The 27,981-nt window shown below is 51.8% G+C and overlaps 10 protein-coding genes across 10 annotated transcripts; 7 read left to right on the plus strand and 3 right to left on the minus strand.

Annotated features, from left to right (window-relative positions):
* Positions 1-1,301: 1,301 nt before the first annotated feature.
* Positions 1,302-3,419, plus strand: GLOTRDRAFT_109631 (NAD P-binding protein). Its single transcript, XM_007864169.1, has 6 exons — positions 1,302-1,676; positions 1,739-2,099; positions 2,157-2,340; positions 2,394-2,563; positions 2,619-2,773; positions 2,833-3,419. The coding sequence occupies exons 1-6, from the start codon at positions 1,524-1,526 to the stop codon at positions 3,244-3,246; spliced, it is 1,437 nt and encodes a 478-aa protein (XP_007862360.1). The 5' UTR covers positions 1,302-1,523; the 3' UTR covers positions 3,247-3,419.
* An 884-nt stretch (positions 3,420-4,303) lies between these two features.
* Positions 4,304-6,706, plus strand: GLOTRDRAFT_103366 (oxalate decarboxylase; the record flags this gene model as incomplete). The annotated part of the gene is made up of 17 exons (XM_007864170.1): positions 4,304-4,527; positions 4,580-4,633; positions 4,685-4,758; positions 4,817-4,840; positions 4,890-4,932; positions 4,981-5,008; positions 5,065-5,082; positions 5,142-5,198; positions 5,256-5,345; positions 5,401-5,442; positions 5,496-5,607; positions 5,694-5,890; positions 6,019-6,053; positions 6,114-6,181; positions 6,376-6,435; positions 6,491-6,519; positions 6,581-6,706. 17 exons carry the CDS (start codon positions 4,304-4,306, stop codon positions 6,704-6,706), a joined length of 1,281 nt encoding a protein of 426 aa, XP_007862361.1.
* A 2,026-nt stretch (positions 6,707-8,732) lies between these two features.
* On the minus strand, positions 8,733-10,898 carry GLOTRDRAFT_70675 (uncharacterized protein). Its single transcript, XM_007864171.1, has 4 exons — positions 10,718-10,898; positions 10,063-10,651; positions 9,344-9,996; positions 8,733-9,292 (listed from the first exon to the last, which is right to left on the minus strand). The coding sequence occupies exons 1-4, from the start codon at positions 10,822-10,824 to the stop codon at positions 8,842-8,844; spliced, it is 1,800 nt and encodes a 599-aa protein (XP_007862362.1). The 5' UTR covers positions 10,825-10,898; the 3' UTR covers positions 8,733-8,841.
* Positions 10,899-11,544: 646 nt separating this feature from the next.
* GLOTRDRAFT_125643 (uncharacterized protein) lies at positions 11,545-13,622 on the plus strand (the record flags this gene model as incomplete). The annotated part of the gene is made up of 10 exons (XM_007864172.1): positions 11,545-11,609; positions 11,666-11,691; positions 11,746-11,945; positions 11,999-12,338; positions 12,391-12,444; positions 12,502-13,103; positions 13,159-13,171; positions 13,239-13,388; positions 13,443-13,544; positions 13,600-13,622. The coding sequence occupies 10 exons, from the start codon at positions 11,545-11,547 to the stop codon at positions 13,620-13,622; spliced, it is 1,575 nt and encodes a 524-aa protein (XP_007862363.1).
* Positions 13,623-13,969: 347 nt separating this feature from the next.
* On the plus strand, positions 13,970-15,960 carry GLOTRDRAFT_114059 (uncharacterized protein; the record flags this gene model as incomplete). The annotated part of the gene is made up of 11 exons (XM_007864173.1): positions 13,970-14,148; positions 14,208-14,233; positions 14,293-14,480; positions 14,533-14,875; positions 14,929-14,982; positions 15,039-15,347; positions 15,464-15,513; positions 15,568-15,667; positions 15,719-15,779; positions 15,835-15,875; positions 15,935-15,960. Exons 1-11 carry the CDS (start codon positions 14,108-14,110, stop codon positions 15,958-15,960), a joined length of 1,239 nt encoding a protein of 412 aa, XP_007862364.1. The 5' UTR covers positions 13,970-14,107.
* A 328-nt stretch (positions 15,961-16,288) lies between these two features.
* On the plus strand, positions 16,289-17,277 carry GLOTRDRAFT_103369 (E set domain-containing protein; the record flags this gene model as incomplete). Its single annotated transcript, XM_007864174.1, has 8 exons — positions 16,289-16,297; positions 16,351-16,390; positions 16,451-16,587; positions 16,647-16,783; positions 16,835-16,874; positions 16,928-16,970; positions 17,023-17,187; positions 17,240-17,277. 8 exons carry the CDS (start codon positions 16,289-16,291, stop codon positions 17,275-17,277), a joined length of 609 nt encoding a protein of 202 aa, XP_007862365.1.
* Positions 17,278-17,499: 222 nt separating this feature from the next.
* Positions 17,500-18,886, plus strand: GLOTRDRAFT_34831 (4-hydroxybenzoate polyprenyl transferase; the record flags this gene model as incomplete). Its single annotated transcript, XM_007863600.1, has 6 exons — positions 17,500-17,770; positions 17,848-18,000; positions 18,055-18,181; positions 18,219-18,307; positions 18,370-18,503; positions 18,578-18,886. The coding sequence occupies 6 exons, from the start codon at positions 17,500-17,502 to the stop codon at positions 18,884-18,886; spliced, it is 1,083 nt and encodes a 360-aa protein (XP_007861791.1).
* Positions 18,887-19,543: 657 nt separating this feature from the next.
* GLOTRDRAFT_125646 (uncharacterized protein) lies at positions 19,544-20,273 on the plus strand (the record flags this gene model as incomplete). Its single annotated transcript, XM_007864175.1, has 2 exons — positions 19,544-19,781; positions 19,834-20,273. The coding sequence occupies 2 exons, from the start codon at positions 19,544-19,546 to the stop codon at positions 20,271-20,273; spliced, it is 678 nt and encodes a 225-aa protein (XP_007862366.1).
* A 603-nt stretch (positions 20,274-20,876) lies between these two features.
* Positions 20,877-22,176, minus strand: GLOTRDRAFT_55241 (uncharacterized protein). The gene is made up of 4 exons (XM_007863677.1): positions 22,138-22,176; positions 21,261-22,076; positions 21,088-21,211; positions 20,877-21,037 (listed from the first exon to the last, which is right to left on the minus strand). The coding sequence occupies exons 2-4, from the start codon at positions 22,043-22,045 to the stop codon at positions 21,023-21,025; spliced, it is 924 nt and encodes a 307-aa protein (XP_007861868.1). The 5' UTR covers positions 22,046-22,076; positions 22,138-22,176; the 3' UTR covers positions 20,877-21,022.
* A 1,290-nt stretch (positions 22,177-23,466) lies between these two features.
* Positions 23,467-25,734, minus strand: GLOTRDRAFT_33949 (uncharacterized protein; the record flags this gene model as incomplete). The annotated part of the gene is made up of 6 exons (XM_007863541.1): positions 23,467-23,600; positions 23,658-23,874; positions 23,940-24,436; positions 24,494-25,074; positions 25,194-25,311; positions 25,362-25,734. The coding sequence occupies 6 exons, from the start codon at positions 25,732-25,734 to the stop codon at positions 23,467-23,469; spliced, it is 1,920 nt and encodes a 639-aa protein (XP_007861732.1).
* Positions 25,735-27,981: the final 2,247 nt, after the last annotated feature.

Raw genomic sequence — 27,981 nt, forward strand, 5'->3', positions numbered from 1 at the left:
GGGTGCGTACATGATAGATTTCATGTCCGCGCAGGTCAAGACTGAAAATGTATATCATAGTTTCTGCAAGGATGTCTTGAACAGAACTGCGACTACTACCTTGACGACTTGCAAGCGGCACTTGCAGAAACTCGCGGTTCACATGTAAGCCGCGCCTCTGTTGCGGAGGCATTGCAACGCCTAGGTCAGACAAGGAAGAGGGTAAGCCTCCAGTGTGCTGCCTAGTATCATACTTAGGTAGACCCGGATCGTTTGCCTACAGATAACGAAAAAGGCGCTTGAACGCGATGAAGATGTTCGAGCCGACTTCCGTTTCCATATGGGCATTCATTATAGCCCCGAGCAGCTAGTATTTGTAGATGAAAGTTCCTGTGATCGAAGGACTGCGCGTCGACTCTATGGCCGGGCTCGCCGGGGACACCGGGCTTTCAACTGCGAAGGTGTACGCAATCTGAGTGCACCCTTGTAGTTTGGGCGTGGTTTCGGGTAAGACTTTGGTGAGGGAGGAGTTGCATTGAGCCGTTCCTTGCTGGGGGTGTTCTTGTTGTTCTGCTTTCTGCCTCTACCTCGGCCAGAGCCTGTCTTGCCCCTCTTCGCTTGCTGCTGCCCACGTTGATTGACCATTAGTGTCGAGTCAGAGGAGTATATGTGGACGGTACAGCAGAAGTTGTTCGCCACTTGAATATATAGCCTCGGTTATCCTCTATCCCCAAAAAGTCATTATGAGACCCAGTATATATTAAATTGGACAACAGGACACTACTGAACATACAGCACATTTTGAAAGTTGTATCATAAGTGGCAGAGATATAGTATAATAGGATTCCACCACGGGTGCACTCATTAGTGCTTCCAGGCGGAACTCACGAGGGAAACAACCTTAGGGAACACAGTAGACCAAGCTCCACCTGATCCAAAATGATTTGTGCACCTGCACTGGTGGATAGACTCGACGTACGCAGAAGTCCGAAGTTGAGAGGAGGTGCCGTTGACAAGATAAACGCGTAAAGTTGCACAGAAGGGGTCGTCCGGAAGGTCGGAGTGGAAAGTTGTCAGACTGGGTTGATTCTGAGACCAGCACCTAGAGCTCGACGAGAGGATCACGACGGTATAGGTATTGTAGTAATAGCATATGTATTCGTCGAGATACAAAGTGAAAGTGACAGACACCGCTGAACGCGCAAACAGAACTCGCGCGCGCCCACTTCGTTGCATTTTTCCCGCGCGGCCAACATTTCTCAGAACAGCAATAAGCTGTTTCCTCCTGGCGCGTTGTGTCGCGTAACATCGTGGGTCCACAATTATGGTTCATCAATTCGCGATCGTGAGCTCTCCTCTACAGTACGTTCCATTCGTATAGGACTATGATCGTCACTGTTATGCGTCGGAGAATCCATCAGCATTAGATCAATATTCTCTTCAAGCTACTCCCGTCTGGCCCGGAGTGACCCCGAGCCGTGATTTGCGGTCGATCGGCACGTTCAGCAGACCTCCCAGCCTATCTAGAACCTCGTTTATGTACGATGCCTCTGCAATTCAAACCGCCTCTTTGCCATAGGTCGCCCAGCTTGAAGAGCCACGATCATCGTCTGCCGGAAATCATGGGTGATGCCACTGCGCTCAACGATGGGGGAGCCGTTACCATTGCCATCATCGGATGCGGCCAGAGAGGAAAGGTGCGGTAGCTCCGATCACTCTTCTCTAGTTCCCGGCAATGACTAGACCCTTGACCTCGTAGGCTTATGCGGAATACGCCCTGTGCGAACCCTCCAAATGCAAAGTCGTCGCAATGGCAGAACCCCGTCCCAATACATGCGCCCTGTTTGCGCAGACACATGCCATAGACGGAACTCTAGTATTCCGGGACTGGAGAGATCTGCACAAGGCGTCAGCGGAGACTCTCAAAACAGTTGGGCATCGCCTTGCTGATGTGGTGGTGGTCGCTGTGCAGGATAGTATGCATCTTGAAGTTGTGGAAGCGTTCGCCAAGCAGGGATATCATATTTTGTGTGAGAAGCCTATGGCTACCAGCCTCAAGGACATAGTAAAGATGGAGACTGCTGTGAAGAAGGCTGGGATCATCTTTGGTATGGGACACGGTGAGTTATGGTGCTTCTCTCTCCCGCCCGGCAACTTCGCTCACATAACTCAACCAGTGCTAAGATATTCGCCGTATAGCAAAGCAATCACAGAGATAGTACGATCGGGAGCACTGGGAGAGCTAATCAACGCTGTGCACGTAGAACCTATTGGGTACTACCACTTCGCGCATTCATACGTACGAGGGAGTTGGGCGCAGCAGACAGAGAGTTCTTTCTCGTTGATGACGAAGAGTTGTCAGTTCGTACATTCTCATTGCGTTTCGTAATGACCCATGTTCACACGACTGATAGTGATATTGATTTATTATGCAATTGGTTTGCTCCCGCAACCCCTGCGCGAATCTCGTCATTTGGTTCTCTCAAGCACTTCCGCAAAGCATCTAAGCCAGCCGCCGCGGGAGACGCTCAGCAATGCCTCGATTGTAACTACGAACGAGAGTGTCCTTACAGCGCGAAGAAAAGTGCGTCATCTCCTGCTGTCTTACTTGCGTGGACTTTCTCAGCCTGCACCTGTAGTCTACCTGGATCCCGTTTCCCGCCATGACAAGGGATGGCCAGCGTCAACCATTATAGATGGAATCCCAGACCTTGAGAATATTCATGAGGCCTTGAAGAAAGGCCCCTACGGCCGCTGCGTATACGAGTCGACGAATGATGTATGTGATAACCAGGTGGGATGGCTTCCACTGTCCAGCTATCTTAGCCAGCCTGCCTGATCATTTCTACGTAGGTCGTCAACCTAGAGTTCTCCAATGGGTCAACAGCTTCGTTCACCATGGTTGCATTCACGTCTCTCATTTGCGAGCGGCAAAGTCGCTTGCATTTCACGCATGGGGAGATTGTCGGTGACATGTCTACTTTCACAGTCACCGATTTCCGGACGAAAGTGTCCACATTGCACACGCCTCGTCTCGAAGGCGGCGGCCACGGCGGTGGGGATTTGGGTTTGATCAGGACATTCGTGGACGCTGTAAGAGCTGGTAAGCAGGAAATGGTCGGCACGAACATCGATGAAGTCGTGAGGAGCCACCTCACTGTTTTCGCTGCGGAGTCCAGCCGGAAGGAAGGCAGGGTCGTGGACTGCTTGGAGTATGAGAAGGGAGTGAGGGAAGAATTTGGGCACTCAGCGGAGGATAGTGGGTGAGGTTGCGGGGCCTTCCCTGCGCGTTGTGGTCGGGGTGTCCTTGATACCGATGGCGCATAATTTATTTATTTTGGGTTTACGTTGAAGTTTGGGTTCGTGTTCTATTTGCAGTTGTCAGCTTACTATCGTTTGCTTGTCTGTTGCCCGATAGTCGAACTATGGTGCTGTGAGGTAGCCATGTGGTCTTGCTCCCGACATGCTGGTAAGTGGTGAGCTTCGATCAAGGTTAGCCCTCAAGCCTCGGGTTAGAGCCAACATGTCCGACGATCTTCAGAAACCCTAAGAATGGGCTAGAGTTATATTTTTAGCAACATTCGCACTTGTTCCGACATCCCCCGTCCTAGCTCTGTGCACCGTGATTGGCGGGCGCTTGTCAACTCACTATATTCCGCAAAACCCGTCGTCTATTGCAATGTATATCGAGCTGAGTCGGAGAGCCAAGTACATTGCTTGCATTGCAATGCTGGTCTATCTCAGTTCATTGCTATGTATTAAGAGCTCGGGAGAAGGGTTATCGATGATATCGCTACATATTAATGAGCGCCTCACAAGTATATCGCACCGTGTCGAGATTCTTCACCTCACCGGTAGATGATGGAGACTATCTATTCTTGATGGTCCTATCTTTACTACGGGCTCTCCTGACAGGTTACAGACCAGGTTTCATCCTTGGCCCAGTAGAGTACGTATTGACGACTCCGCAGTTTCAATCTCATCAATGCCAGCTGCAATTCGGATATCGGGGGTACGTTGATTCGCTCTTGCTGGTTCGGCGTCTCTCATAATTCTCCGACCCATCCTTGAAGGAGCCATTGCAGCTGACGCGGAATAGTCAGTTCCATCAGGATCAGGTCCATATGGTCAAGCATTCTCTATATTTTTACCTCCTCGCAAGATGGCTAATTCCTTGATGGAAAATTTACTTGGGCCTCCGGTCCCACCTACTCCGGTGAACACCACACAGTCGGACATACTGAGGGTGTTTCACTGCGTATAAAAGCTAGACCTGGTGCCCTTTGTATCAGCAGGAAAAATCTCCTGCTTTGTCTGCTGCGCGATGTTTCTTCTCTCAGTGACCCATATCTTCTTGTCTCTGTCAGCGTTCGTATGCGCCGCACCTGCAGGCACGACGTCGGCGTCGGCAGCAGATTCAAGCCCTACTGTTCCCCTGGCCAGCGACAACCCGAATTACCCTCTCTGGAATGACACTGTGGATTACCCTCCTCAGCCCATTCGCGGACCATTTGGGGCAAATCAGCTCGGGCCTCAGAACATCGCCATGTAAGCACCACACCAGGCGTCTAAGCGAACAACCCCTCACTGTGTGTTATAGTGACAAGCAGAATCCGGATCTGCTGGCTCCTCCCACTACAGATGCAGGAACGGTGTATGGCTTCAGAGGTTGCTGCTGCCCACTCACACTAACGCCATCATGCAGTCTAAATGCAAAGTGGCCGCTCGCTTTAAGTCACAATCAGTTGCACACGGGAGGCTGGGCCCGTCAACAGAACAGTACGCTTTAGACATGTTCTGAACATATCTGTCTACTTACCAACTGACTACGGTATAGCTCAGGAACTTCCTATAGCTACGCGTAAGGTTGGGCTCGGGCATGATGTTTTGGATACTAACGCCCGTCCCAGAGATGGCGGGCGTCGACATGCGGCTCGAACCCGGTGCGATTCGGTAGGGTCTTTCTACTTGAAAGTACTTTCGTCATCTAAAACCCCCTAGTGAATTGCATTGGCATTCTGCAGACGAAGTATGATTTTGAGTCGAATATCAGTGGGATGCACTACTGATCCATGATGATAATAGTGGGCGTACATTCTGAAGGTACAGGGTGACTCTCTGTTCCATGAGGAATCCGCCATTGATTTTTGACCTGATTCCAGGGCTCTACTCAAGTTACTGCAGTTGACCAGGACGGCAGGAATTTCCTGGAGACTCTGGTAAACATACTCGTAGGTATCGAGTGAAGATTCCCTGATGAAGAGCGCACGATCTAGAACCAGGGTGACTTATGGTATTTCCCCGCTGGAGTCCCTCATTCGTTACAGGCCACCGACGATAACCCCGAGGGATGTGAATTTATCCTGGTAGTCATTCAGATTTTCTTTCCGGTGCTTCGCTGCTCAATAGTTGCCTCTCAAGGTGTTCGACTCTGGAGATTTCAGCGATTTCGGAACGTTCTTGGTAAGTTTATAGGAGCTGTGATTGTGTATATGCATACTCAATCCTGTTTCCAGCTCACTGACTGGCTGGCGCACGTCCCCAAAGAGGTTATTGCCAAAAACTTCGGATCAGATATAGCAGCCTGGAATGGGATCCCAGGAGAGCAGCTCTATATCTTCCCAAGCAGTGCGTACTTTATTTTCCGTATCTTCCAAGAATCCTTATCCGTTACTATCCTTGCGCGCGTTGTTCTTAAATCCGATGGTAAAAAGACCCTCCACCCGACAATGCGACATCACCTTCTGATCCACAAGGGTCAGTCCCTGAATCATTCGGGTACAGGTTCTCCCAAGTTCCTGCTACTCAATTAGCTGGGGGCACCGTGAAGGTGGCGGATTCCAGGACCTTCAAGGCTGCGAAGAAAATCGCTGTTGCGGAGGTCACTGTCGAGCCTGGAGCGATGAGGCAAGTGCATGGTATGACTTCTTTGTGAAGACATACTGACAGACAAACGACTGGTTCAGGGAGCTTCATGTCAATATCATTCTTGCAATTTTTTTCGCGTAGAGAGCCACTGATGGAGATTTCGATCTGCAGTGGCACCCTACTGAAGATGAATGGGCGTTCTTCCTGTAAGTGACTTCTCACGCAGGTCGAACAGGGTGTGATTGACCAGATTCTTGGTTATACAGGGAAGGTAATGCTCGCATGACTATGTTCGCGGCCGAGGGAAATGCAGCTACATTTGACTTCCAGGCAAGTTTCTATGTGTACGGCGCATATTCACCACGAACTGATTTCATTGCTCAGGGCGGTGACATCGGTGCGTGGCATATTCTGTGGTTGTGGACTTTGCGACGACACTTGACGCATGGATGAAGCCTATGCACCTTCACCTTATGGTACATCTCTCTCTATTAACTAAATGTTTCGTCCTCATCATACTCCACGTAGGTCATTATGTGGAAAACACGGGAAACACAACTTTGCACTATCTGGAGATATTCCACACTGGTGAGTACCTTCAAGAACGCCGTTACTCAGATACCGGCCTTGACTATACTCTAAGACATCTACCAAGATGTAAGCTTGAGCCAGGTATGCCCCGTTGTATTCTCGAGCGCACCGTACAGTCATGATGTGCATTTGTCTCTGGTAGTGGTTGGCCTTGGTTCCGCCGGCTCTGGTCAAGGCACACCTCAACATATCCGACGAGTTGATAGCGACATTCAACAAGACCAAAGCAACCGTGGTCGCTCCGGACCCCTATCTCAAAGCATTTTGAGACCGGATTGTATGGTACGCGACGGACTCGGAGACTCCCTTTAACCTTTTTAAGATACTTGTAGCAAGCTCATATGCCAGTGGCAGTTATACCATGGGCGTGGTGAAATAGATATATAACTGAGTTTGACATAAGCCTCATATGATCGTCTTGGCCATATAGACTGCTCCCTCGCTATACACGCTCTGGACCTTGTTGTTGAAACGCTCTGGGCCGATGTCGATCGCGCGATCGGCTTGATCGAGAAGGAAGCGTAGTGGCGGTGCGGGATTGCATACCAGTGAGAGACCAACCCGCGAGAGATGCGATGTACTATCTGTGGACGCCCCTCTTTCTCCTCGAACGCCCCGGCGTCTTTCTGTCTAAGCTATGTGTGCATGTATGTCTAGCACTCGAAGAAGATTGGCCTGCGGCGCAGGTAATGATTGGCAGATCCTGGTTTATGATCGTGACTGCGCAGGAGGAATTGCGCTGCAGGCTCCAAAATTCAGTAAAATAAGACCCTTACAGCAGCGGTCTGTTGTAATTGGCCGCAGAAAGACCTGAGGAGTCATGATTCTGAAAAAGATGAACTCGGTCAATGTTAACTACGAAGCTGCTGCTTGCCACAACGTTACGTTCCAATGTACACCAGCTCACTTTGGTGTATCCACTGCAGCATGACTCAGAACCTGATAGAATCCTTCGCCTGACTCGAATGATGTCTCGCTCAACTCGTGCAGCCTGAGTGATCTCGGGGCCTTGGGGTGAAGCGATGGTGCCGTAAGGTGGGGCCCAATATTTCAGGCCGTATGGCTTCCGCGAACAGATATAAAGCCCCATGTTTTCCAAGAGACAGAAGGACTCAAGCGAACCGTCCGAGGCATTGATGTCGCTCAGCGGAAGGACTGATTCCTGCTGCTGGATCCCGTGCCACAGCAAAAGGCGGCAAGTACGGCTCCATTGCCCCACACATGACCGCATGGCGCACCCAAACAGGTCGCTAATGGCCTTGGAAAGGCTGCCCTCCAGGCGTCTCTGCACTATTTCTGGTGAAGTTGGTACTTTTCGGCTTTGGAGCAGCATCTGAGAGTAAAGATCGAAACTTCCGCCGTCGTCTGGCAGCTAGCTGCGAACGATACCGGTTATCCAGCCACACGATATAGGCCATCCAACCAAGCTCTTTACACTGGCTAGTGGGTGCACTATTGAATACGACGATACGTGCAACATATGGAGCAACGCCGTCGTTCTGTTCTTTGGCGCGTTTAGCGTCCCGGGCGCTTCATACATATCGTCCCTCTCTGTTTGAGCCCGACATTCATTTCGTCTCCATCACCCTTCCTGGATGGGGTCGCACACCGCAAATTCACCTGAGCTGTATCCTGCACAGTTGCGCAGAGACATCACCACCCTCCTCGACCACTTCCATTCTCCAAATACTACAGATCTACTTCACCTCTATGTTGCTGAGGATATTTTGGTACATTCGCGGTGCAGATATGGCGCACTGTACGACCTTTTTCCGCTTGAACGAGACATAAGGGGGCTCCTGCTCCTCACCGGTGCCTCATCCCGCTCTCTCCTTTCCGATGCCACAAGTCATACAACCACAATTGACTTAGCTGGCAGCCCTATATTACCATAGGCCCGCTTATGCACGCCATTCCGTTCAACCTCCCGTTGAGATTCCTCAAATTGATCTTTAGCCTAGGGTGCGGCTCAAGCTGACCAGCGTGAAGGCGGCGGAAAACGGGCTACGCGAGCAAGTCTCCGACGACTTAGCGAGGAAGAGTGTGCGGCCTACGCGAGCTGGAGAGGCAGTTGGCGGAGAACATGATGCAGAGTGTGGCTTACTCGTGGGAGGCATGCATGCACACGGCGGATGTCTTGCACTCTGATTGGGGTACGTTTCGAAGGGCCGCCGAGTTGTCGAGCGGTTCTGCCTTGACGAGATCTGCGCCGAATTCTCGGACATGCCCAACGACGTCTAGTTTATTGATTGAGCAGGTTGGCTTGCCTTTTGTATAATAATTGCAAATGAATGTGACAAATCAAGGTGTATTTCGCTAGACAAATCGATGACATGACTTTTAACAGGAAACGCAGAATAAAAAGCAAACAGCAGCAATAGAGAGAATATAAGCACTGCACAATTAATCAAGAAGCTCCAGTTCCCTCCGGATCCTCTCTCTGACCTCCCGAAGCCCACCACCTTCCCATTTGATAGTCCTCGGACTCCTCGTAGTAACCTCCCGGGCGCTTTCGTGCTTCTGGCGCACCCTCCCTGGACTGGCAATCAAGCTAACGCTGGGTCCTCTGTTCTTAGACGGAGTGGACATAACAGTGTCCTCTTGGTCTCTCTCCGCAGGATTAGCAGTGTTGCCTGCAGGCATTTCTAGCCATTCTTGGCCACCCACGTCAAGTCGTTTCAGGAAGAAAGGACAGAGTTTTACGAGGAGTTCGACAGACTCGGACGCTTCCGCGGCGGATATCGGCACGGGAGACGATTTCAGGACTGCCGTTGATACTTCGGCGAACGGGAGAGCACGTCGCTTGCGAGGAGTCAGCGTTGTCGATGTTGAACCCACTGGAGAAGAGAATAGCCTGTTGGGGCGTAAGTCAGTATAGGGTCGGGACGTATGAGTAACCCCCCACATCCAGACACTTTCAGCCACGCCGCCTAGTCTGCCTAGCAAGCATCTCCTCCTCGTCTCCTCTTGTGTCATCTTCAGCAACTGGTCCTTCGTCATCTTACTGCCTCCCTTGATGGAGCCTTTCCCCATTAATGGCTTGGCAGGTGATTCCGTCAATGACTTCTGTCGTATTCTCTCATAGAGGGCTTGTCGGCGGGATGTGCTAGGAGTCGGCGGAGCCGTTTCGGAATCAGAACCTGTTTGCTTTCGGGGCGTAGATGGTAGCAAATCATAGGCTGTGAAGGCAGGGCGCTCGGGCGAAACGGAAGGCGTCCGAGGAGTTAGCAGTGACGACGCTGAACTGCGCCCTCTCCCACTAGAGGACGGCGTCTGTGGAAACAGCACATTGTTCTTTGACTTCGATGAGGGAGTGATCGGAGGGAACGGCAGAGCAAAACCATCCGATAGACTGGGGCCGGCACGTTTACTAGGGGTTTTCTTGGGCGACTTCGATCGAGACGGTGATTCTGGAGTTTGCAGAACGGTAAGGGAGGACGGCGACTTGGGGGAAGCAGAAGCTAGAAGGCGAGTTAGGGAAGATGGCCTGTTTTGCGGGGCTATCTCCGGCAGATCGGCCAGCGGTAAGTGAGGCACTGGGGTCGTGTCTGGATGAAGCTGCGGATATCGCAGGTGAACACGCTGTCAATAATAAGCCACACATGACTATGATGGGGAACGTACCTCGATCCAGCGCTGAAGCTTAGTGCGGACCTCTTCTCGCCTAGTTTCTCCGGCTGCGGTCCACCTTGCGACTGCCGCCATACCTCCACCCATATCCTTGTCTATATCCATCTCCACTTCGATGCCTATCCCGTATGCAGGCACGCGTTTCTTCGAGCCTTTAGGTAAATGCATGCAAGATGAGATCACAAACCCCATAGATCCTCTCGTCCAGTCCTTGGATGACGATGACGATGAAGCTGCGTTGCTGTCAAGGAAAGGATTGTCGTCACCATCTTCACCCCTAGACTTCCCTGCGGATTTCTTATCCTGTAAGCGCTCCCCGTCCCATTCCCAGAGCCAGCATAGCCTTCGTAGGTCATCCAGGCTAAATGACCTGGAGAAGCCGGAGTAAGTGGTTAGAGATAGATGGTTGAGTACGTTGGGAATAACGCCAGTATCTGAGGAGGGAGAGACTGCGCATGTCGCCAAGGCATGTGAAAGGGCATGCTGCAAAGCGGTGTGGATCTCATACAGCCGTGAAAGGTGACCGGGCAGCTGGATCGTTTTATCCTTAGGTCGTCTGACAGTCCGCGGAGGTGTTAAGGGACTTTGAGCAGCATTATACCATAGAAATAATTAGGGCAAAGCCAAAGAGTAAGCTAGGCAAACGTACGCGGTCCGAACTTTCTTTGGTGTAATGATGGCATCGTCCGAGTCGTCTTCCGGAGGACATCGCTTCTTCCTGGGCGATACTCGAAGCGCGGTGTAGAGATCAGACATCTTCCACTGATACACTCGCAGATGCCTGTAAGTGGGGTCGCGCTTAAGGGGGTATCGCCGTTGTCGCGGTCGACGTGCACGTTCAAGCGTGCTGTGGCGGAACCAGACGCGTCGCCACTCGTCGCGTGATTAACGCGTCCACGTAATGTCTTCCCACGCTTTGCACGCCTTTGCCACGCTTTCGCTTCTCTTGGATATCCAGTGGCCGTCCTCACCGCACTTCGAGGGTATCGCTAGATCCGAGTGTCTATATGATACCTGCGTGTGCTGCCCTCAAATGGGTACGGATCCAAGACGCCAGTCTCAACGCAGCATGCCAAGGGACTCTTCTCCTTTCACTCGGTGCCCAAGATCCCGGCTGACAGGCTTCCGGGGTACAAAGGCTGTTGATCGTCGTGGTCAGTAGCTCGTGAAGAAATGCAAGATCACTGAAGCCTCGCTTCCGACGTAGTGATCACGCCTGTCCATATCGCAGGGGAGGGACCTCCTTCGCACGCTTTGCACGTTTACACAGCTTTGGAATGCAACGGAGTATGGTTCTACGCGTTTTGACCGATACAGATTAGATCTCAGACTTGTGGCCACAGAACCGCAGCCGGATGTATGCGTGCCCCACGCCGCTGCCACGATGGATGAAAGAGTATATAGGTTGCTTTGTCCTTCGGGTTTCATTACCTTTGCGATACCACTCTGCAACTAAGCACACGTTTCTCTACACCCATGGCTGACTTTCTAAGTGTTGTCCCCGAAGTATGCTCAACTTACGAGTCTCGGCAGTTTGTGGTGTGAGTTTTCACTCTGCACCTTCTCCGTGCATTCATTGATCACAGACGCAACCAAGGGATAAACACCTCACTCAAATTCGAAGTGCGTTCACAGCTTTCTTCGTAAATCTCGTCGACTCAACGTATTCTACTGTAGATGAGTTTGTGAGCCTCTACGCAAGGGAGACCGAATATCGTCAACGCGTAGAAGAACTTACAAGAGATCGGGATGCATTCAAAGTTCTGTATAATTCTGCTGAGAAGAGCAAAGAGGAGATGATGTCGAGGCTCATTGCCGACAAGAAACAAGCTGAAAGGGAGAAGGTTGAACTCAACAATCAGATAATGACTCTACGCGTGAGTGGCGATTTATCGTATTCATGATCTGGCAAATACTCACTCTGCTCCAGGGCTTGGAGAACCGCGTGGTTTGTCTCATTGACGGCGATGGCACCATCTTCGCACCTAGCCTCCTCGCTCAAGGCCGGGAAGGCGGCCGTGCAGCTGCGAGACAGCTGACGGAATCGATTCACAAATATTTGTCGGAATTAAACCAGTTCCACGAAGCTCAGCTCTGGGTCTATGTATTTTTCAACAAGTCTGGATTGTTGGGGACCTTGCAGCGGGTCGGCCTCCGCGACGAGGCTCAGAGTTTTGAAGAGTTCATGATAGGATTTAACCAAGCTGGCGAACGATTCCTCATGGTCGATGTCGGAAACGCCAAAGAAGCCGCCGACGCCAAGATCAGAGGTCAGTTTCGCCCTCACCAAGTGTCCTGAATGCCTAACGTATTCCTCTGCAGTATATCTCGAAGACAACATCCGTATGCCCCAGACATGGAAACTGATTTTCGGAGGTGAGCCCCTAGAACCGTTTCGCTCATGGCTATCTTTTGACGGCTACATACCGGAAGGCTGTCACGATAATGGATATGTTACGAGCCTTGCTAGCGCAATGACCGCGGGCTTTCGCGAAAAGTTGATATTGCTGCCTGGATATACAGAAATGGCCGCGGGCATTGAGGAGTTACGCTTGCCTGCGATCAAGGTGCCCGACCTCTTTATGACAGATAAGATGCGTTGTGGCCGCTCGCCATCACCACCGGGAGCCAACCCGGCACGCTCGCCATCTCCGCCTTTGAACAACACCGCAAACACCCCGTCCGAGCCGCCCGGTCTACCGAGCCTCAACGCAGCAGCGGCAGTCTTCGTATCGTCGCTGGCCGTCGCGACGTCCGTTCCACTGCCAGAAGACACGGACGACGTTGCCGGTACCGTGGCCGAACCGAGCAAAGAGATCGCAACAGCCGAAGTACCTGCGATTGGACGTCCGCCGCTGCCGAGCTACAAGTCCGCCCTGCAGAGCGTTCAGACCTTCGGAAGTCGACCTTCTACTCCCGATTTGGATCCGGTCGGGAGTAGTGGCTCAAGCGATTCCGGGTTGTCCAGTGCCTCCAAGGCCAACCCCAGGCGTTCCTCGACGTTGTCAGCGGGCAGACGTGTTAACTCCAATATTGTGAGTGTCCTGATTCAGTAGAAGTTGCCTTTCACTAAATCATCCACTATCCCAGCCGTTGTCTAAGCGTGAGTCTCATCTCTTCGCTACCCAAAATAAAGATATGTTTGATGCTGAGGCCTCTTCGCTTTCCAGACGATCCTCCTCCCTGCACTCTGTTCTACCTCGCGTCTTGCAAGTACGGCGCGAACTGTATTTACGCTCATGACTACCTTCTCGAGGACGAGCATTATGCTACCATGCGGCAGAATGCGAAGAAATCGCCGTGCCCCGCAGTGAACAGGAGTGAGTGTTGAATTTATCACATGGCACTGGAGCTTTCATTGAATCAGCTATTAGATGAAATATGCACCTTTGGGGATGATTGTCTCTACGGCCACAAATGCCCAATGGCGCCGAGATGTCACTTCTTAAAGCAAGGCAATTGCAAGTTCACAGGAGGTACGACTCTATTACGATGCTGCTGAATTCCCACCTGATTCCTTTACGTTCGCAGCGGGTATGCACCGCGATGTCTGAAGGATTCGGGTGTTCTCTGTTGAACAAATGTCTATGTATTCTGATTTGTAGTATGCTTCATGTGAGTTGAATATGATTGCCGCTGCATTCTTCTATGCGATACAGTCTCGGATGACACTCGGAGTCCTGTCCGCGCCACCCGCACGGGTCAGGGCGCCTCGTTGCACTATCTCCCACACCATCAACAGGCCTGGACTTCATTACATGGAAGCACGAACTGATGCCAGACGGGGTTTCTGGCGCGAGGCTATAGATCTGTCCTTGTCCTCGTGAGATTTAGAAGTGGTCTATATTTGCTTGTATGCTCGTCGACAGCACTTGGATGTCTGTTCTCCGCCTGCGGTTCCCTTCCTTGGCTAGGAAGCCCCGGGAGTCTAGCTCGGCGCAATCCCCAGCGTTGACATTAAACTGCGAGGCGGATTCGAGGGCCTTAGTCCCTCCCCCTTCACCCTCCCTCGCCACTTAACATCGTTTTATTAGCCGCTATGGCGTCGACGTCCTCTGTAGAGGCAACAAAGCAGCTCTGGTGGGTGAAGGGATAACTGATGATCTAGTTCAGTACAACTAACCTCTGAATGGTAACAGGGATGACACTCTGGCAAGACTACTCAGTATGTACAGCTGTCTTCTGTGCCCGTCCTGTATTCAACATGGCGTTCTACCGACGCAGACCTTTCGACCGCGACGGTCACTCGAAACACTGAACTCCAAGCAAGACTTAACGAGGCCGAATTAGAGCTATCCGTTTGGAAGCAGGCTCATTCTGCTGCGCTTGATTCAGCAGAGCGAGATAGAAAAGCTCACATGCTTCATGTTGCGACTCTCAACTCGCAAATTGCCTCTTTACAGGAAATTGGCGTACGTCATGTCAGGAGCTACCCTCTCTTCGTTGCGCTCAACCGTTGCTCAGACACAAAGCCCACTTATGCTGTGCATCATCGATGGTGACGGCAATATCTTCAGTCCAAATCTCTTGACGCAGGGCGTCCAAGGAGGTCGTCAAGCGGCCCAAGAATTGACAAGAGGTATTGCTGGATACATCCAGGACCACGACCTTCCGGTAGGCACCAGTGTCGTATTCTCGGTCGTTGTATTCTTCAACAGGAAAGGCCTCCTGGACACTCTGGTCAGCCACGGTATCTGTACCACAGAGCAATTCGAAGCGTTTTTTCTGGGTTTCGGCCAGGCGTCTCCTCGTTTTTGGACGGTAGACGTAGGGATTGGTAGAGAACCGGCGGACACCAAGATCAAAGGTATCTCCCCTCTCAGCACACTCGTTTGAGACGAAGATTGACTTGTGTCTCAGATTATTTGCAAACGTATGGACGTTTCCCGCAAACCTTGAGGATAATCTTCGGAGGTGAGTTGAATTGAATACCCATTCTCCAGCTTGCATGGAAGATAAACCTCTCTAAGGCGGGCACGACAATGCCTATATGCCGACATTAACCGCGATGGAAAACGAACAGCTCCTGGGAAAGGTTGTTATCTTACAAGGGTGCGACGATCTCGCGTCCGAGATCAGGTCGTTGGATTTGCCAATTTTGCGGATCGACGGCTTATTTATGGAGCATAAACTCTCCTCTGCTTCCAAGAAGCCTGGGCCCATCCCCCTTGGTGGTCTCTGGTCGATCACAACCAATGGTGGACTCCTGAGTCCCCGCTCGCCTCCAGTTTGCTCCCCTTCCGAGCTTGATGGGAGGTTTATAGATCCTAGCAGGGTCAGTCATTCTGTATACTCTGGTGTCCTGGTAGACGCTAAGCTCTGGGATTCTCAGCCGTTGCACAAACGTTTGTATCAGGACCCTGGCACCGCAGACGTTCTGCTGATGCCTTATCAGAATCCCCTCCCCCATGCAATGAACACTACCTGATGTCTTGCAGCAAAGGAGTGCGTATCCCTTCCGGAATGAATGGATGCGGGACTTATCAAGGATGTATCTAGGGATCGTGCAAATACTCACATGATTACATTTTAACGCCAGACCAGCTGGGAGCGTTGGCGAGGAATGCAAAGAAGGCTCCTTGCAATTATCTGAAAAATGGTATGTGGAGACATTATTTGCTATGATGGCTTATTCTAATTGTGCACGTAGGCTTGACCTGCCCTCACGGTGACAGATGCTGTTGGGGTCACAAGTGTCCCAATGGGCCATCGTGAATATCGTTCTCCTCGGTTCTTGCTGACAAACAGCACTAAATTGAACCATAGATGTTTCCACCTAAGCAAGGGCAAATGCTGGTTTAAAGGCGGTGAGGCTTGGTTCTAGCCTTGTCGGGACATTCTGTCTGTTCTGACCCGTACTCGCTAGACGCCATGCACTCCCCGGTAGACTAATGTACGACTTCGTTCTCCTTGACAGTGGTGCGGGTCATGTTTGTAGAGGGAGGATTAAGTGATTTGTAAACTGCGCACATGGACCTTCAGCTTGTATCAAGCCCTTTTTGCTAGAGTTCAAAGTATTAAGTATGGTTTCAATTCCTGGCGGTCAGTCGGCGCCACCGAGGCCGTATGCAGTAATAGCGATACCAAATCGGCATGGTCAGGCGTGCGAAATCGATCATTAAAGGGTGTGGCGGTCCCGGCCATTGCTATGCAGCCCTCGACCCAAACACTTACAACTTGCATACCCTTCCTTCCTTCAGCGCCCTAAATATCCTTCAGCATGTCTGCCGTCAGTTACTATCACTCTGCTTTGGTATGCAACGTCTGACGTCGACTGTGTAGCAAGACGATCATGAAGATCTCGCTCCCTCCTCAACACCAGGCGTGTAGCGATCCCTTAGCTTCCATACCGTCGCGTACTGATCACGCGCTCGCTGCACAGGCTACAAGCCTGCGGGACCCGCCAAATCAACCGACGAGTATGCGAAAATGGATGCCGAGGATGAGAGCTTAGCGCGATGGAAAGCTAGTCTCGGTATCGTCCCAGGGGCAACCGGAGGTAATGCGTCTGGACCTAAAGTGCGCACTGGTCATATAATGAACGCAGACCAATCAATGAACTCTTGTGTTTCGGTCAGGTAACCGTGCTCACCTTGGAGCTGGTTTCTCCGTCTATGCCTCCCGGCAAGAGGCTGCACCTCAACCTCCAGGACCAGGCACAATTGCAAGAATTCAAGAAGAATCCCGTCACAATCAAGGAAGGCGTGGAATACAAGTGAGATTTCTTCAAGGCTGCCTGCTGTTTCCATGTCTGAAACCCCGCTAGTGTCCGGATAACTTTCAAAGTTAACCACTCCATCATCTCTGTGCGTTCTCGGACCGCTGGGTCTACCTTCTCGAGTTACTGACAAGCCTGCAGGGTGTGCGCTACATACAAGTTGTGAAGCGGGCTGGCGTGAGAGGTGAGGATGCAATGTTCGCTTCAATTGCAGCTCTTAATGTACGCCGTCCCAGTGGACAAGATGGAACAGATGTTGGGCTCGTACGGTCCCCATCCTAAGGGTGAGCCGTACACCAAGAACTTCGACACTGAGGAATCGCCCTCTGGTATGATCGCTCGCTCCGGCACATACAACGTGCGTAGCCGGGTTGTTGACGACGATGGTGAAGTATACGCAGGTATGCTTATCGTAAATGTCTTTGACTACGCATGATACTTATCACAACACAGATTGGGAGTGGTGCTTCAAGCTAGGGAAGGAGTGGTGATTTTGTTTTTGCTTTTTGACAATCCGATCCCATATTTTGCATTATCTGGTATTTCGGGCTCGAGTCCGTCAGGATCCCATTCATATGTATTATCGGAATAAAGATACAATTTATTTGATCACATGAAATGGAGGTCATCTGAGTTTCCGTCCCAGGCCATCGGGTTTAGCGATGTCAGTAGCTTCGTAGCTGAGCATGTTCCTCTTCACCGCAACGCGATGTATGCGTCTGGCCTGCCGCACACATGTTCTTTCTAGTCGCTATGTCTGGCACCGCTTTCCCGAACCTAAGGGCGCTGTTCCTAGGATCGCTTGCTTAGGGCCTCGGTCTTTGTCTGGTACCAGCTCGAAGGCCATCGCAGGCTCTGCGGAGGTTCAGGCGCAGGCACCCAAGCCAACATGGGTCGACCGCCTCCCACCAAAGATCCGACCATATTTGTATCTTACGCGTATTGACAAGCCCATAGGAACTTTGCTGCTGTTTTACCCGTGTGGTGTGTACTAGATTCCTTTGGCCGGTTGGTTATGTGTGATTTATCTCGAAGTTATGCACGATTGTACATGTCAACAGCCTGGTCCATCACCATGGCCTCGTACGCGCTCCAGCTCCCTTTCACGACGCCTCTGAAATATATCAGTCTATTCGGACTTGGCGCTATAATTATGAGGGGAGCTGGCTGTACAATAAACGACATGTGGGATAGAAATTTGGATAAAGCCGTGGGTGAGTGTATAGCATGCTGCGACATCGCAACAGACAACCTGAGGGTACGTGAAGCTAGAACAAAAGATAGACCTTTAGCCAGGGGTGATATCACGCCTGCTCAGGCTTTTGGTTTCCTGGGGCTCCAACTGAGTGGCGGACTCGCTGTCTTGACTCAGTTAAATTGGTACAGGTACGAAATGTATGCGCTTTTTCCACGAGAAAGGAAATAACGCTAGCAGTATACTTTTGGGAGCCTCTTCTCTTTCGGTTGTGACCATCTACCCATTCATGAAGAGGATAACGGACTGGCCTCAAGCGGTACTAGGTATGTCTGTTATAGGTCCGGACGCCCGCGCGGAGGGTGACACTTACCTGCCATGCTTGAAGGACTGGCCTTCAATTGGGGGACACTGCTTGGTTGGTCCGCTGTGGCGGGCTCTTGTGACTGGTCCGTATGCCTCCCATTGTACGCGGGTGGTTTTGCCTGGACCTTGGTGTACGATACCATATACGCCCATCAGGTGAGCAGCAATCCGTGGGTTGCGATGTCGATGGGACCTGGCAAGACGTAGACATCAACTAATCCCCTTCACAGGATAAAACGGACGACATCCACGTAGGTATCCGCTCTACAGCTCTCCTGTTTGGTCCCTATACTCGGCCGCTCTTGACTGGCCTTTCCCTGTGTTCTCTCTCGTTGATAACTTACGCCGGCTACCTGAATGCGCACGGGCCCTTATTTTATACCGGAGTAGGCTTGGCTGCTACTCAGTTGGCTTGCGTCCTATATCGGACAGACTTCGACAATAGGCCGAGTTGTTGGAAAGGCTTCGTTGGTTGTGGATGGGCGGGTTTCTGGGTATGGATGGGAGCGCTTGCTGACTATGCTATGTTGTTCGCGTGACTGTGAGTCTACTCTTACAGATATGGTGTACCGTGCATTTGCCAGTCTTTCGATGTAATGCGCTGGTTAACCTTCAGGGTGCATGAAGAACCGTACAGTGTTTGTGATCATGACCAAAACTTTAGACCCGATTGGCCGTGATAGGGCGTCCTCACTGCTATGTCCGGTCGCTAAGAGACAGACGATTCGTCCATCTATTTCTAGACATGGTGCCCACGAGGTATGTCTTCGACTGTATCATGAGAAGTCTGCATAAAACAGCAAGGGGGAGAAGCGATTCTACGACGCCACGGCCTCCCATTCAACGGAGCATCCTGGCGCTTCCTCGAGTCCCACACTCCCCAGCGCAAGCTGGGGGTGCGTAAATGCACTTTTAAAGCAATTCCGGACCGAGTGGTTCTGAACCACCCGCTATAGCGTACCAATTGTCAGTTGCCGGGGAGCCAATGCTTGTCAAAAAAAAGGAAGAAAAAAGAAAGAAGCGATTCTACGCACCCTGGACAGCTTGACAGGATACGGGCGCCCTCACAGTGATCTAGGACCACGCATAGTCGCCCTTATGCATATTCTCTCTCTCTCTCCTGTTACCAGCCTTTGCGGCGGTAATGTGCGGCTTTGCGTACACCAATCCAATCGTTATCCACTCCCGATCCATGGATGCTCCAGTGGAACGGCAACTACCACCTTACCTTCACCAGTGGAGGTGACGTCCAGATTTATCACTGCGCCAGCCTCACCGATTGCCATTCACCTGCGCTTAAATCCGTCTTCACTCCCAGTGACCATACTTACAAGACCTGTGGGCACCCGAGGTGCACGCCGTCAACAACAACTGGTACATCTTCTTCGCCGCGCAGGACTCCAAGGATAATTCGGACAATCAGAATCTTCACATGTACGTCCTGAGGGGCCCGCGGCCCCAGACAGCGACTATTACTCCTTCGCAGCCAAAGTCAGCGGGATAAGTGCATGGGCAATTGGTGGGACGGTGTTCACCTTGAACAACCAGCTCTACATGGTCTACTCGGGTTGGCCAGAAGGTGACACGAGCACTCTGAACCAGCACCTGTTCATTACGCAGTTGAGCAATGACGCCAGCGGCAATCCAACCGTCGGTGACCACTATGTAGATGGTAACGCCCAGTATGATTGGGAAACCTTCGCAGACTTGGGAGGAGCTAGGCACGCTATCAATGAAGGACCGGCATGGCTCCAGAGGAACAACTTCCAAGGCATCCTCTTCTCGGGTTGCGCTAGTTGGGCTTCTTGCCACTCGATCGGCGTGCTGCAGTTTACGGGGTCGGACCCCATGGCGACGAGTTCATGGACGAAATGGGCAGATCGGTTTTGGCAGAGCAATCCCAATGGCCCGTGCGTTGTTCAATGACGACGAGCCCGGAGGGCACGCAGGATTGGATGGTCCATGCCACGAGCACATATTACACGGGAAACGAAGCGGGGACACCGGGGTGGAATGGGCGGTTGGCGAGGACGCAAGTCATCGATTATGATGGCAATGGTAACCCCATAGGAGGATGGCCCATTGCAGATGGTATTACCCAAGGTGGTCCCAGCTGAGAGGGAGTCTTAGAGTAGAGCAACGATTAGTCACGCGGTTTTGAGTTTTGCTTGCGTCTTCCTATAGGTACGTTGTACACATCTGCGGGAGGGGGAAGTCCTGGCGAATCAAAGATGTCAATGTAGTCTGCAATTCGAAGAGGAGATGTTCTTGCAAGTCCATGTGATACCACTGTTGAGCTCGTCAATCTTGGAATGATAAATGCCATGAATGCCAAAGGATATTTGAGGTCGCCAAGACATCACATGCGAACTGAGGTCCAACTGGCGCTGTACGGACTCGGTCAGATTTTGATTGTGTTTCCTCGTGTCCCCGCCGTCATTCAGAGCTGATCTGGGTATTCAAATGTTGGTCGGAATACCGTGGCATTCAAGTACTTGAGTAGTAAATATGATTGGGGGAGTATTATGATGGACATACTAGTATATTACTGTAATCGAATTATTGAGTAGCTGTCGTCGTGCAGTACGTGTCATTATGGCGACTCAAGTCGGTCTCAAGTGAAAACCACTCTCTTCGCACAATCTCTGTTATCCAGAGCCCGTACTTGAGGGCGTTCATAGTGTGAAAAGCTATTACTCTTCAGTGAACGCTCCAAACACGAGGAAGCAGGGTTCCTTACATCGCCATGCCCTGTCGCAAGTCTCTGCTCTAGAACCCCCTCGGCTCGGGATTTCCAGTCCGTATGGATGAGCTTCGCCAGCCTCATCTTTAACGATTCCATAGTCATCGCTGGCGGAATATATCTTATCTTCCGGTCAGACACAACGTTCATAGACGTGGAGACGGACTCACCTATCTATCGGATTACGATATGCCCGCTCGAGCGCAGCCATTAGGCCAGCTTTGTCTCCGCTCCGAACATGATATACGTATGGCTCTTCTTGCCAAAGTAGTCCATCATGCTGCGCGGCCCACTTACTGCGATCATCTGGATATTCTTCATCCCAGCGCGTGACAGGATTAATGAATGGAACACCCAAGCATAATGCATCGTATGGGCTGGGACTGAGGTCCGGTTGGGCAACACCCACCAGAACCTTGCTGCGTGCTACCTCAGAGTAGAAGGTATGCTTATCCAGTATCCCCAAATTCTTGATACCAGTGCCGGGTATGGTGTCACCCGGAGACTCAGCAACCCCAGCAACAGCTTTCGGGAAAGTAACACCGGGCCAGGCATATTTAGCGTCTGTGAAATAGGACAGTCGCTTCCCGAACACGTATGCTCTGTCCTCTCGCTGGGAAAACGGAACGACAGGCAGCTTCGTGCAGGTGCGTTCGACACTATAGCCAAGATAGAAGTTATCAGCGGAGTTCGTCGTCCAGTTTGCGAAATTCTCCGGGCTGAGAGTCCATGCCGCACCGAGAGGATGGCATTGGCCCGTCCAGAAATGGAAAGAGAGAAGCTTCCAGACGGGTATTCCGAGGGGGTTATCTGCAGATCTTATGCAGGTAGGAGACCTAAAGCATTTGCGTGCCGCCTCGCATTCGAGGATAACGACCTTGACCAGGTCAGGGAATTGGCGGTACTGGACGGCAAGTTCTTCGTTATTCTTGGAATATAGAAACGTGTAGCCCATCTCTTGTAACCCTGCGATGATACTGGCTGCCCTGTGTTCACACAAGATTATAATCGCGTTGTACTGATATGAACCTTTGAGGTCCTACGCACCAGATATCCTCCCCGGACACGCGCCCCTCAATCGATCCTGCAAAGTGTGGGCTGGCAAGCAGTACGACGCTTGTCTGGTTCTGATGACAGTTGCTAGTCGATGCGCATCTCAAGAGAGTACGCATTGCAACGTTGTTCGCATCTTGGTAAATGTCTGCTCTCTCTGGTTCGCCGATAGGAAACAATTTGTCGAATAGAGACTCGTGAATAGTCTGTACTGGTAGAAGCCTCCCCGAGCTGTCCGGAGAAGGCAGAAATACGGCGGGGGGAGGGGAGCGCGTCTGAGGTCCGAGCAAGCTCGCACCGCCGAAGAACAAAACGGCGGCAACAGAGACTATGAGCCATTTCGAGCCCCAACCCCGTATCGACCTCCGGTTCAATCTGGGTGCAGCCAAGTCAGCGTCAAAATCTGCACAGAGAAGAGGGAGCGTACCGAAGTTTCTCGGAACCGGAGGCAGGCAGCAGCATATATTCTGCGCCGGCCATAATGCTAGTGGGGCGACAGGAGGGGGTGTTGAGAAAACAGCGTCAGCGACAACTTATGTAGAGAATAGGACCTGTTCGCCCATCACACTTCCTCAGTGACATCCCCATTCACGTTCACGAACGTGATGAACTGAGCGAGTATCCAATCAGGACTGTGATAGCTGTGAAAGGCACTGAAAGCCAAGGTCGACCGCCGCACAAGATTAGCCCCATATCGCAATCCAAGATGTGGAAGACAGACTTTCCATTGAAACATCATGATCTCGGTCCAATGTCGGCCGCTGGCTTTTGGCACCGCGCGATCTCAGGCCTCACATCGTCTTGTCGCTCGTGAGCGATAAGTCCCGGCTGGGTGCACGTCCTGGAAGCGCCTCGTTACAGGATAGCAGTTAGTCGCGAGTTCCTTATTTGCGACAGCGGGCCTGCCAGTTGGCCTCATGAACTCGGTCGATTGATCAATTCGGGCCTGGCGACCATATACGAGACCCGAAACGGTCGACAACGCTCCAAATAACCAGTGCTTACTCGTCCGACGTCCACATCGAGGCGTTAAATCATCATTCGTCATAAGGTAGGCTGGCGACAATACATATGCAAGTGAAGTACAGAGAAGTAGATGGATGGGTGTGGCAACAGGTGTGAAGTGGATACAGTGGTAAATAAATAGATGAGGTGGTCGAGGAGGCTCGCTGAGGAGTGTGGGGAATTACTATTAATGCATGGTATGTTGAAGGAAAAGGTATTTTCTACGTGCAAGGGATTATACCGTGCCATACGAGACCCTGGTGAATGAGAAATGCGCTGGTGGACTTGATCTTCCTGGAATTGATCGGGACGAGGTTTTCATGCGGAAGCGTGGAACTTCACAGTTGGGTGCGCTCTGGTTTTCAGCCATCCCTTGAACGCAACAATCGCCAGCGTCCAGCAGAAGCAGAAGCAAGTGATGGCGACAGCGACGTTGAGGAACATCATCATGTCTATAGGCCATGTGCGTCAGATCTCCTGTCACGCAGCTGGCCTTGATTGTGACTCACCATCCCGACCACGGCGCATAGCTGCGAGGGTGACCTCTTCCGTGCTGAACATAAACACCAGGCCTCCGCAGGCAAGGAAGAAGCTCGCCAAAGCCTCAGTGGGAGGCCTAGACGGCAGAATTGACCGAGGAGGCGACAACCACAGGAAGAAGTAGGTTAAAAAGCGGAGAGCAGAGAAGCCAGCAAGCAGCCATCCCCAAAGCGCATGGATCTCCACCTGTGGGGTAAGCAAGCAGTGGGTCAGCATATAATGTCTCTGTGAAAGCGCACGAGCTTGCTTACCTGGAACAAGTAGGTCTGGAAGTGAGCGCTCATGGCCAGCCCAGTGACACCAATGACGAGGGCAGGGAAGGGATTGAAGCTAGCCGTGTAGCTCGGCGGCTCCGTAATCGATTCCTGGGCCTCGTGCTTGCCGCCGAGCCGCCCTGAGCTCGTCGAAGCACCGCTGTGCAGCGCTGCAGTTGAAGCAGCCGCCAGCCATCCTCTAATCCTCCGTGATTCCAAGCCCATACCAACGAGACCGGCGTACCAGAACATAACAGCGATACCGATGTGCTGGACTTGCTTGGTGGAGTACGGGTCACCCGGCTTAGCACCGAAGCGCTCCATCCACGTGTTCGAGATGCCGTAGAGGAAGATGACCAGTGATTCCACGAATTCGGCAGTAGGGTATTTGCCTTCGTTGCGCGGCGCACGGTTCCAGGCCCAACCAAGCTCAGAGAACGACCCAAGGTAACGAGCAAAGGTGACGAGACCGTAGCACCAGAAGATACCGCCCTCTGAATTCAAGCAACCTGATCAGAAGAGTTGTTGCAGAGACGAAGTTGGATACGCACTGATGAGATGAGCCAGGCAGTTGTTCACAAAGCTCTCCCTGCATCCACCGGTGTAGACGACAATTCCACTCAATACTTGCATGAAGCCACCGAAAACCAGAACGCGCTCCAACACTGCGAAGGTTGCGCGGGCAAGGAAGCTCATCCACGACTCCTTAGCCTTTTCAGTGAGTTCATGAAGTGTTTCATCCGAGTGCCTGGAGCCGGCTGGGGTATGGAAGCCGAAGACGGTTTGCTCAGAGCTCGCTGACGGTGAGTATTGGTGACGGGAATGGTGCTCGATCTCTTGTCCTTCATCCGACTGGTGGTCGTCGACCTCCTTCTGCATGTCATGCATATCATACTCGTCCGCTTCGGCGACGAGAGCGTCGTATTCCGATCCCAATGCCGGAGAGGAAGGCTCCTGGCCCAGGACGACGGAAGTCCAAAGTTTCTTGAAGGTGAACTTGTCCGAACCGGAACGGATGGAACGAATGTAGTTGACCGCCCGTACACCGACATGGAAAATGTCGACGCCGGTAATGCAAAGAGCCAAGAACAGGAAGAAGTATCCCTGGATGGAATGTTTCTGACCTTCGTACCTGCGGAGGCGATAGGGTTAGGGTCCGTCGATTGCCACAAACACAGATAGAGAAATCCGTTCCGCGCAAATGACGTTGCGTCATTCGGATATGGCTCAGATCGCGGGATGATCACTTACAAGTCCGGTGTTAACTTCTTATACAGAGCGTTCGACGCAACACCCAGTATGCATAATACCCAGAACAGTATTACGGTGAAGCCGTGCCATGCGTGCTTAACAGATCTTAACGCGATACCTGGTTGCCATCGTCAACACGGTTATCTTTCAACATGCTTATGACCTCACCCGCTGGAAGAGCCCCGAAGAAGGCGAGTGACATGAATAAAATGTGCAGCCCCATCAACCCGGGGTAATGCGGCTCGTCCGACTCCGTGTCATCGAAATCTGTGGACCAATACGAGGGGGGCGTCGGCGGGTGGTACATAAGAAATTCCGTTTCGTTAATTTCGGTTTTCGGGGCAGCATGGGGGTCGTGACCATGACCATGACCGTCTCTCTTGACGAGCGAGTGGTTATCGACAATAAGCACGTCCGAGGCGTCGGGTGCGTCCGAATAAGGCGAAACTGTCACAGGTGGAGCGGCATTGGCCGAGGAGGCTGTGAAAGCCACGCTCAAAGCAGGCACCAAGATGCAGAGGCTATACCAGTGTCCACGCATGGCGGCGGGGGTCGAAGAGAGGGTAGACGCGGATGTCTGAGACGGTGGGCGAGCGTTTTATATACTTCCTGTTTTATCGACGCGCGCCGTCTGGACTCGGCCGGCAAGAGTCGGAGATCGCACTGGGCGTGGGCTGACAAAACACAACGAGTCAGACAAACCGAAAATCAGTCTAACGTAAACAATTCGACCACGTTCCGCTGCCTTCTCTTCAGCCGCCCGAAGCGGAGACACAGACTCACCTTACGGTTGCGGCGCAGCGTGCGCCTCTTGATATGTGATGGAAGGTGATGGAGGGATGAAACATAGGAGGGCCTCCAATGTTTATATACGGGCTGCAGAGCGTGGCCAGCAATCCTGATCGGGACCACGGCTGACAACATCCATGAGTCATTGTCCGACTCGTCCCAGTGTTTGTTTTGCTATTTTCTCCGACAGTTCGTGGACGTCGTTCGGAGGGTCAACGTTGTGCTTGTTCGGCCAGGTTCTGCGAGATTCCTATCGGGCAAGTCGCACCGGACTGGTCTCCGAGATCAACAAAAATGACGCGTGAAATGCCGAACCGCCGTGTATCGATCGCGGAATCTGCATCTTTACCTTTTGATCGCGTCCTCCATGTCATTCATGACGCGCACTCCCCGGCCCTGCCCGGCGACCTGTTGGTCCTTGTTGGCCGGACCAGTGCCACAGCACTCTCTCATCGTCGCCACAGCTCACGCCTGTATCTGAGATATATTGCTTGGGAACTGGCTCACCGCCATTGCGATGTGCTGAGGGCCTCTCCCACCCATCCTACCAGAACGTTCTGATGTTTTCTCAGCGCATTTTCGGATCCCATCAATCGTTCATCCCGGGACGTCGCGCATCACCCTTTCTGCCTACACACACGGCAGCAGGCCGGCCGGGACCCATAGAGGCCCTATACTGAGCCGCCAAACATCCTTCTCACTGCCAGAGACCCTTGCAAAATAGTCTCGTGCTGCCTGGCCAGCGCCCTGCGCTCTCATTGACATAAGCCCGCGGACGTAAACGGTCGCAATTCCTCCGCACAGGTCGTTTTACGGGTCGCGTCTTGCCTAATAGATAACATATTCAGTATGGGAGCTCCTCGGTAGCAACGCAACTGCTTATAGCGTCCCAGGTCAGCTCTATCCGAGAGCTGGATTTCTTAGGATTCATACAGGTTGTGTCGGGAACATGATGATCACGTTCGTCTCTGATAATACTGCGTCTACAGGAGCCAAATAGTGCATTGCCTCAAGCCGTGCTGTCCGTATCTGCTGATGCTGTCAAACAGGAAATCGAGCCTCTATCTACGTCTGCGCCGGAACATACAGCTCACGCCACGATGCACCACAATGCTGCCGGTTATTAAAAATACATCCTCACACTCTTCGCTATTCAATGTGGCGATAGTTCGTACCTAGCTTCCATCCATTGCGAGGCGCGACAACTTTCTTCAATGAAGGCGAGCTATTCTTGTAGTGTCCCACACCCTCGCCTCGGAGCCACATCCATCTCCATGCAAGCGCTGGCATTATCGCATCATCCTGATCACCTGTGTAAGCAGTCGGTCTACATTTCCCCGCCGAGGCATCATACGAGCAACTTTGCATTGCATCTCCCTACCTCACGAAGGCGAGGAAACACTGCAAAGGTGCTTGTGTTATCCACTCGTAAAATTTTTATGGGGAGACGCAACGCCTGCCAACGGCGCGAGTCGCTTAGTAAGCAGATTGTGGCTGAAGACTGGCACAAGTGCGCCTTGACCCAACTCGCCGTGTAATGACATCGGAGAGTGATTAGAATCTCTTGTAGGATGATATAATGGGTCTTTGGGATACAGAGGATGTGTAATGGCATTTTTTCCCCTTATACGTAAGGATGTACATCATAGCTTTCCTATTCCCTCAATTCCCATGCTCAACCACCCATTGATTGTGCTTGCAATGCTCAACAGATTACCTTGTGAGATCCCATATACATCATGAAAGGTGTATAATTATTTTATTCAGCTGACTTGAGGCAGACTTAACCAATTAGCATGTATGACTCGGGATGGTACACTTCTTGTTATGGCTGTAGGCAGAGATATTATGCTTCAGTACACCCAAATATCTGCAAGGGAAGGGAACCATATCAAGAATGCTATATATGAAGTCTGAGAGAAGCTGTGCAGTCTTTAGTGCATTGGAGAGCGGAAAGGCGACCTCCAGTGTGACACCAGAACGCGGTTGTCACACACGT

This window comes from Gloeophyllum trabeum (genome assembly GCF_000344685.1).
Source record: "Gloeophyllum trabeum ATCC 11539 unplaced genomic scaffold GLOTRscaffold_00002, whole genome shotgun sequence".
Classification (NCBI taxonomy): Eukaryota; Fungi; Basidiomycota; class Agaricomycetes; order Gloeophyllales; family Gloeophyllaceae; genus Gloeophyllum; species Gloeophyllum trabeum.